General features: G+C 37.0%; 1 protein-coding gene across 1 annotated transcript; it reads left to right on the top strand.

Annotated features, from left to right (window-relative positions):
- The first annotated feature begins 1,065 nt into the window (after positions 1–1,065).
- On the top strand, positions 1,066–3,627 carry LOC130728033 (protein LURP-one-related 10). The gene is made up of 3 exons (XM_057579364.1): positions 1,066–1,469; positions 2,341–2,568; positions 3,335–3,627. The coding sequence occupies exons 1-3, from the start codon at positions 1,191–1,193 to the stop codon at positions 3,476–3,478; spliced, it is 651 nt and encodes a 216-aa protein (XP_057435347.1). The 5' UTR covers positions 1,066–1,190; the 3' UTR covers positions 3,479–3,627.
- The last annotated feature ends 6,162 nt before the right edge of the window (positions 3,628–9,789 follow it).

Genomic DNA, 9,789 nt, shown 5'->3' on the forward strand with positions numbered 1-9,789 from the left:
AGTTAAAAGTCGCGAACAGCCGTCAAGCTCCATCGAAATTCACGAGCAAAAAATGCTTGATCCCTCCAAGATCTGGTAGTCGAGAATCAACATTTTTGGGGGGCATCTGTTGGCCCAATATTTTGGCCCAAGAAAGAAAAAAACACATTCGACCCAAAGCACCCAAGGTGGTCGAATTCGGACTAAAGAAAGGAAAAGGAAAATGCACCAAGTTAAAGAGGCAGCCGAATTCGACAATAAGAACTATTGCTAAACATAGGCACATTTAACACGTGCCGCATTGACCAAGTCAGATTCTCACCACGTTGGTCGAATACGTGGCCAAGAAACGGTTGAAGCAGTTGAAGCACACGATCCCCCCACTACACAAAGAACTTCCAAAACCAACTCCAGATCGTGGGAAGAGGGGATTAGACCCACTAACCCATCCAAGGAGAAGAAGAAAACCGCCAAGGATATGCTCTATAAATAGGAGAATTCAAGTCAGAAAAAAGGTTCCCAACTCAACTCTGAAAAACTCACTAAAAAAGCTCTAATGTCTGCATCAATGAGACTCAAGGAGCAAGACGTGATGATGGAGGAGTATGTTGCAGAACCCGCCGTTTAGTTTTCTTGCATTTAAGCTTGTTGATTACTAGTCCCGTTGTTTAGTTTCCTGTCGAAATCTATGTTTCTTACAGTTTTCGTTTCACTTTGTTACATTTTGATATTCATGTAATTGATCCGTGTTGAATGAAATCCAGTTTCTTTTGAATTGTTCATTGTTGTCGAAAAACACTCACTCACACACCATACTTTGGCAAAACGTTTTCTCAAAAGGACCCTGAATCTAAACTTCCTTTAGTCGAACTAAGAGGATATTTGTTTACCAAAAATCAGTGTAAACAGATTCCAGACCGCAGAACCTTATGCTAAACACTCTCTGATTCACCAAAATACCTCCACGTTCCTGGAAATTCCTGTCTTGTTAATTTTATTTTATTGTTTTGGTCAACGCGTTCATGTGTATTGTGTGAGCTACCTTCCAACGCGTACAAACAAAGCAAAACCGGCATCATAGTTCCACAATTTACCTATATAAACAACATAAGACTACTGTTTCACTCACATATCTCCATCTCACAATCCCAAATCCAAAACCAAACTCTGATCATCATCAAGAAAAAAATCGAAGATCATCAACATCATTAATGGCTTATCCTTACCCATATCAACAGCAACCACAGCCCTCCGCCTCCGCCCCTATGCCGGCGGTTCCCACCACCGTGTTTGGCCCACAGTACTGTGCTCCGTACCCGGTGGATCTGGCTATCGTTAAGAAGGTCATGACCATTTCCGACGGAAACTTTGTTGTCACTGACATCAACGGCAACATCGTCTTCAAAGTTAAGGGCTCTCTCTTAACGCTCCGTGATCGCCGTGTCTTGATCGACGCCGCCGGCAACCCCATCGCCACTCTACGCCGCAAGGTTCCACTTTTTTTTAATCTTTCTCTTGTATTTTTTATTTTGAAACTTGTTATATTTTCTTATTTTCATTTAAAAAGCTAAAAAAACACACAGATCATGTAAATAAATATATTATTAGCAAACTTTTCTTCTAGGTTATTGAGATTATAACGGCTTTTACTTTTCAAGCACGGCAAATTGTGCCAGAAAAGTGCAATTAATATTTTAGAATATACCTTCAAAATTGCTATTTTTTTTTAAATCCAAAAAATAAATTGTACCATTCGGGGATGATCATTGGACCTCCCCCACCCGACCTATATGTCTCTTTGCTTTTATCACTTGAAATATCATTCGATAACTCAAAATTGTTACTAATTGGTTACTTGTACTTCTTTTTTAAAATGAAAAAAATAATAATTATGCATGTTTATCATCAAGTTAATTATCTATCTGTGTCATTTTCTTAGGGGAATTGGGGGGGTGGGGGGGAAACCAGTGATAAATTTCTTGAGGTATAATTTTTTTTTTATAAAAAATTATACGAGTCTTTTTAATTAAGTATTTGATTTTTTACCTTATAAAATCCTCATAAATTATAGGAGCTCATTCATTGAGAGGGTTCGTAAAGAGAATTGATGTATTTTATTTTCATTTTTTAAAAAAGAACTTGTGCTAAAATCAATTGTCTATTTTTTTTTTGTTTAATGAAATGCAATTCATTAAAAGACAGGCCAAGGTACAAAGAGAGTCTTAACACTAATGAAGTCGTCTAAAAGAATCAATAACTATTAGCCTTTCCTCTAGTTCTAAATAAAAATATATATCTTTTTTCATTAATCTTCATAAATGATCATTTTAAAGTTACAAGCAAGTTGTGTTGTTGATACAGATAATGACTGCACATGATCGCTGGCAAGCTTATAGGGGTGAGAGCACAGAGGCCAAAGATCTCATCTTTACTTTGAAGAGATCGTCACTGATCCAGTTTAAGACCAAATTAGATGTGTTTTTAGCCACTAACACCAAAGAAGACGTTTGTGATTTCAAGGTTAAAGGGAGTTGGTTTGAACGATCTTGCGTTGTTTATGCTGGAGAATCTAACACCATTGTTGCCCAGGTAAAACTCCACACAAAAATTGAATCAATTATAATTAACTACTTTTTGATGAATATTAATTGTTTGACTTAATTGCATATTTGGTCCCTTAGTTCATACTAATGTGCAAATATGGTTCTTAAACTTTAAAAGTTCCAGTTTTAGTTTCCACATTTAATGTTGTTTGCAGTTTTCGTCCTGTGTCATTTTGTGAAAAAAGAGCAATCAGCAATGGTATATGAATATATGGTTCTTGTCATACATCCAACTAACGTACACTATTGAGGTAGTTTTGAATTGTATATCGAAAGGATGTTCGTGGAAAACACATGTTTGAGCATCATTTTCGGTCAAAAAATCAAATGTGTAGGGATGAAAATTGTAAACAACAATAAATGTGGGATCAAAATAAAAAAAAATCCGGTACCGTTTGCATATTCACGTAGAGTGTGGAATTAAATACTCTCTCCGTTCCTTATTAACTGTCTACTTTGAAGAAAAAAATTTGTTCCTATATATCTGTCCACTTAGAGTTTCAAGAAAGCATTAAATAATGTTTTTTCAAGAAATATCCTTGCATTAACAATAAATGAGGAAATATAATATACATTTTAAAGGGTGAAATAGGAAATCAAATAATACTTTTATGAAAAGTAACAAAATTAATTGCACTTCTTAATATGTGTGTTTCTTCTCTTCCTTAACAGTTAAATAAGAACGGAGGGAGTATGTAATTAAGCCTAATTGTTTACATAAAATGAAATATTTCTTGTTAATTTTATTGCAGATGCATAAGAAGCACACTGTTCAGAGTATTTTGATTGGGAAAGACAATTTCACGGTCACGGTATATCCCAACATTGATTATGCGTTCATAGTGGCGCTTATTGTGATTCTGGATGAGATTAACGAGGATGAGAAGGCTGAATAAAACAATGTAATATGTAATGTTAGCGCAACCTGTTGTACTCTTTTGTCAATAGTACTGCATTAGGGAGAATTACACTCTTCTCACATAGGTTTGTCATTATTACATGGATATTTTTGCAAATTCTTTTCTTTATATATTATTTAAAATAACATGGGTATTGCTTGTTATAATAATAAATCTTGAAGGGAGTTGGTGTAATAATGATAAATCTCAATGCAGGTTTGTGCAATATCCCTAAGTTAGGGTCATTAAAGGCTTGTTAAATAATGTCGGGGATCTCAGTGCAACGGTGTTAAATATCAAGGAAAATGTTTTTGCAATTTACCCTAATTTATATGTATGAATTTTTTTTTTTGAAATTATGAATATTTTTCTTGGAATTTGTTTAATTGTGTTTCATTTCTGGTATTTTTTAAATAGATAAATAAAAACAATGTATATTAAAATCACACTGCATGCTAGAACTTATTATGCAACACCGGCTAGTTGTTGTTCATGTCTGATTTTTCTTAAGCAATTTTTTGTTTGTTTAAGTTTGATCAGTGAAAAAAATCCCAATAGGAAGAGTTATGACACGCCTCGTGAGATGTAGAAAAGAAAGTACATTTCTCACCTTATCGGATATAGATTTAGAAGTAAATTCATTTTTTTTATTGATTGTTAAAATAAGAAATTCAATAAGATTGATTCGAATGATTTTTCTCTTCAAACCCATATTGAGTTGGAATAATGTTTTTTTCACACCCCGTTTTGGCTGTAAAGAGGTGGAAGGATGAGAGAAATAGGAAAGAAAAGAAAAAATATGAGATGTGATAGAAGATGATAAGAGAAGAGAAATATAAGAAAAAAAAATGAGTGAAAATGTAGTGTATAAAAAATGAGGCGTGAACATATCATTGTTGTAGTAAGTTGTGAAGCTAATGAGCTATAGCCACAGTCTATGACTCTATGGGCCACTTGCCCCATTCATTGCTTGGGATGTCTACAACAACATATTTGAGTCAAATAACTTCAAACCTTTCAATGTGCTACAAATTCCTCCTAAATTCCATTTGGTGATCATTGGCCCAACCACACTAGTCATGATTTCACATTTCCATTTCAATTCCACCAGCACTGATTTTTGGACTTGGTCCCATTGAATCTGATCATTCTTATTATACTTTGATAACTATTTTTTACAATAAATTTAGGATGAGGAGTGTTGGGTATTTTTATACGTATGAATGTATTTGAAGAAGATTATTTTATTCATCATTGTGAGCTCTATATATATAGAGCAATTACATAACAGAAAAATAACAAACCTACTCATAAACTGATATGATTCCTAAAATCAAGTGATATTGATTTTAGAAACAACTAATATTATCTTAATCTTATTTTAATTTGAAAATAAATCTAAACAATATCTTAAAACAAAATTTAAATCCTAACTAATTATCTCCTCTTATTTTCAGCTATTATAGGCATATTCTCAACAAATCTCCTCTTGACTTTAATGCTGAAAACTCTAGATTTTGTCTTCAATCTGCTGTAGAAGATGAATCATGAATTGCTATCCTCTTTATATTTCTGACTTCATGAAATATTTTCATACAATTTTCCTTTGAACAATCTTGAGGCATATTCTCTACCAAAACAGCATATAACTTATGATCTTTGATTTCATTGAAATAGAGTGCATTGAGTCGTTTAACATTTCTCCCATCATCACTAACTACAAGTAGTGAAGACTCTTTCAGTGCAGCAACAATAAATGAATAATCTTGAGTGAGGTTCTTCATTCTTCTAAAAGAAGCAATTATTGATATAGGAACAAAACCTTCTTTGTTTTTCTTGACGAAACTCAGCAAGTATTCATCAGTGGGCAAATTTTCATCACTGAAATAATATTCCACCTGCTTAATGATCTTGTGTTTGAGTTCCTCATCATGATGGTAATGCTTGTGATCATTGTCTGGTTTTGCAATATCATTCGAGCCAACATCAGAATTTGAACCACTAACATGTTTAAGGGTAGGAGCCTTGGTGGTGGAATCGTCGGCTTCCATTGACAAGAGAGGAAGATCATTCGCTGCCAAATTTAGAGAAAAACATTTGGCTTTCATCTTCACCTTGAACATGTCTCTATCTTTTGCATCTTTTATCACACACATGTTATCTTCAAATATGATTTTGAAACCTTTCTCTACAAGTTGTGCAACACTGAGCAAATTTTGATCAATATCAGGGACATATAAAACATCTGAGATACATTTCAAACCTGACAAGCTTTCAATCACAACAGTTCATTTTCCCTTGACCCGAATGAAATCACCATTCCCAATTTTTACTTTGGAAACAATGGATTTGTCAAGCTCTTTGAATAACTTCTTGTCATTGGTCATGTGGTTTGCACAACCACTATCTATCAACCATGAATTGCTTGCAGCAAAGCACGTTGTGACGAGAAGTACTTCATCATCTTCTTGTTCCTCCATGGTCACCTTAGCCTCCTCTGGTTCAGAGTTGCAAACTCGTTCTACATGTCCCATATTGCCACACTTTCTGCACTTAATGTCTGGCCTCCAAAAACATCTTGTTTGATGATGGTTAGTCTTTTTGCAATGAGGACTGTAAGACCTGGATTTTCAGAACAAGCTAATTTCCGACTCACGCGTAGAATCAGTGTAAGCGTGACAGGAGTTTGATATTTGAGAAAGATTAATGAAGAAGAAAGTTCAGGAATTGCTTGAGGAATGTTGCGTAGTCATTTTAGGAATTAGAGCGAGTCGTCTGCACACCCGCCTTATGGCAAGCGTGTCCAGAATAGGCTAATTTCGCTTTAGAGCAACGTTTTAAGTGAGATTTCGAATCCTTGGAAAATTTAAAGTTTTTCTTTATTTTTCCTTCGACCAGCGTTTCATTTCGGAACTCTGGACTGTACGCACGATAGTATTCACTTTTCGGAAGTCCGACGACGCTAATTTCCTTGCTTCGAAACCCTATTTTCGAGCAATGGATGAATACTTTTTCTATTCGGGACTTCTAACGAAGATTCCGTCCGCGCTGCCAGACTTGTTTCGACGTTTCCAATCTTTCTTCAGTTGGAAGTTTTGTCGTTTGAGCATCACAGCAAAAAGTAGTTTTTCGGGGCAGATTAACCGACACCGCTTTTGAGTTTTCCGATATCGTTTTTCCCAAATCCTAGATATTTGTTTTGAGTTCTGGATTTCTGACGCCAGAATCTCTCTTAGAATTCCTTGGTGATCGTGCTGCAAAAATCGGAATCGCGAAATTTTCTTTTTTCCGCGATTTCGCCCGCCTATAAATAGGCGAAAAAGCAAAATCTTGCCATTTTCTTTCCTCCAAGGCCGCGAGTTCTAGGGAGCAAGGGAGAAGAAGTATTTTCGCGAAAACTTGACCAATCTTCGTGCAGTTCGTCCCTACTTCTAGGTATTGAGGTAACTAGCATGAATCCTACCTCTGTTTACTGTTTCTGTTGCGTTTCTGAAGTCGTTTCTGTGCTCACAGTTTTGAGCTTTTTCTAAAATTGTCCGATTTCCTTGATTTCTTGGTTGGGTTATGTTCCTTATGTTCCCATGAGTCTAAAACCTCTGTCAGTAATCGCCGATTGCGATTCAGTTGTCCAAGATCTGAAAAATTGATTCAAAACCCCATTAGTCGCACATTTCGAAACTTTATTGTCGAAAAGACTTAATCTGACTTCGTGCCTTTAGGATTTGTTGTCACGGATATCATGAGGATCGTTGCTGTCAAATTTGTTTTCCGAACTGATAACTTTGAAGTTTTGAGCCTTTATTTTGGACCAAAATGCCCCTGGATAGTCGTATTTCGACCCGATTGTCCGAAAATTGTTCCGACAATTTCTTTGCCTTAGTTTTACCCTAAAACTACCTTGTGAATTGATTTAGATCGAAGAAAAAGTTCGAAAACTCTATTTTCCATAGTGGCCGAAACCTAATTGCTTGGGTACCGTGTCCAAAAATAATTTTTGGGTCTCTATGACCTGAGCCATTGCGTAGCTCTTTCAATTGTCGAAATTTTGGCGCCGGTTTCGTGTCATTCTGAGTTCTGTAGCTCGAGTTATGCTCGTTTTAGCGAACGAAGTCTCCGTTGTCAATTTGTGCCTAAATAGGAACTCTGAAGCTTTAGAGGCTTTCTTTACGATTTCGATTAGTATTAGTAGATCGTGTTGCTCCTAGTGAAGCTTGTGTTGATGATTGTGTTTTCTTTGTTCTAGGTTCGCAATTTCCATGCCCAACTTCTACTCACGAAGGTAAGGGTAACTCAGTTTTAGAGCGTCTTTGAGTCTTGCATGCTTTTATCGCACTGCCTGTGTTTGAGATGAAGATGTTTATATTGATTGGCAGATGATTATGATTATTATGCTGAATTTGGAAAATGTTTTCTGAGAGGCTTCGGCCGTTTACTGGTTTCTGTCGTTACTGCTTCCTAGTGGATGGAACATGTGGTTACTTTGGATTGGTCCTTGGGTGGGCTTTGTTATTGTCTGACTTGGCATATAGGGCTTGAGTCAAGTGGCGATGAGGAGGTGTGTCCTATCATTGTCCCATCTTGCGAGATGCTAAGTGGCGATCAGGAGGTGTGTCCTATGATTGTCCCGTCTTGTGTGACGTTAAGTGGCGATTAGGAGGTGTGTCCTATGATTGTCCCGTCATGTATGACGTTATAAGTGGCGATGAGGAGGTGTGTCCTATCATTGTCCCGTCTTGAGAGACGATATTGATCGATCCATTTTGTTAGCAGCATATAGTTGCATTATAGGGAACTAACACCTGACCCTATGTTGTTGGATTTTCGTATTGGTTTATTGATATCTGATTTGATGTTACATTGTTGAGGTTATTATTATCTGAGTCCGATTTATGTTTAAGTTGTTGATATATGAGTTGAGTTATGATGCTAGTTATTTACCATGCCAGGTAATTAAATTCGAACAGCATGATTTTTCTCTTTTATACATGGTAATTGCATGGAGTTAACCCTTTCTATTTGCTACTTGTTGTTTGGGCGCTTAACGCTATTAGGCGATGGAGATCCTTCCGCCGAGGCATAGCTACTCGAGTTGGAGATCGAGTTGTAAGCGGTGGAGTAGAGGTATGAGAAGCAGCTTTGCTTCTCTTCTTGTGGATTATGTTGGAGTCTCTTTTACTTTATGAGAACTCTGTTATTAAAGTCTTGCTTCCGCCACTGTTAAAGTGCGCATGTTTATTCTGAACCTTACTTATGGTATTGTAAACTATTATTACTGTATATCGGGAAACAAGTTATCTAAATAAAGTTATGGTATGTTTCCAACCTTTTAGCCGAAGTGTTTAGTTGTTTTACAGAAAAAAAATTCCCTTGGTTTTTAGGGATTGCAGATTGGTCCTTAGACTTTGTTAGGTTACTAATGTGACTCCTCAGTTGAGAAATTGGGGTGTTACAATTGTGGTATCAGAGCTTTGGTCTAGAAAACCAGAGCTTTTGGGTAGAGTGCCTGCTTAAGATGTTTGAACTCTGAGACCGATTGATGGGGTGTCAATCGGAGGAAGAGTGTGCTTGATTACTGTTTATATAGATTATTTTTGAAGGTTATTCGTAAGTGAATAACCTTATGCTAGTTATTGTTAATTATACATTTGATATAAGTATATACATAGTTAGTTATTATAGAACTTTGTGTTGTTCTGGCCTGAGTATCTGTTGTGGTCTTTGACTGTTCATGAAAACAGGAGCAGGAGGTTTCCACAACCGATCGAGACTCAAGGTTCAGACAGCATGAATCCGATGGAGCAAGCTATTGCTAATCTGACTGCCCTTATGGCACAACAAGTTACTAACACTGCTGCAAGGGAGGAAGCTGAAGCTCAACGTGCTGCTACTGCTGCTTTGGTGGCTGCACAAAACCAAGCTGAAGAGAATGCTCGCCGTGTTCAGCGGGAGGAACGTGAATTAGCTGCTGCTCAGACCAGGGGTCTGAATGATTTCAAGCGTCAGGATCCGCCGAAGTTCTCTGGGGGCTTCGATCCGGAAGAAGCTGACTTATGGCTCCAAGAGTTGGAGAAGATCTTTACCTTCTTGCGTACAACTGCAGAGATGAAAGTTGATTATGCAACCTACCTGCTAACGGGTGAAGCTGAGTATTGGTGGCGTGGGGCTAGGGCTATGATGGAGGCTGACCATCAAGCCATCACTTGGGAGTGTTTCAGTGGAGCTTTCTTGGACAAGTACTTTCCTAGAAGTGCTAGAGCCGCTAAGGAAGCACAATTTCTGAGACTCCGTCAAGGAGGCATGACCGTTGC

This window comes from Lotus japonicus, chromosome 1 (genome assembly GCF_012489685.1).
Source record: "Lotus japonicus ecotype B-129 chromosome 1, LjGifu_v1.2".
In the NCBI taxonomy this organism is placed as follows: domain Eukaryota; kingdom Viridiplantae; phylum Streptophyta; class Magnoliopsida; order Fabales; family Fabaceae; genus Lotus; species Lotus japonicus.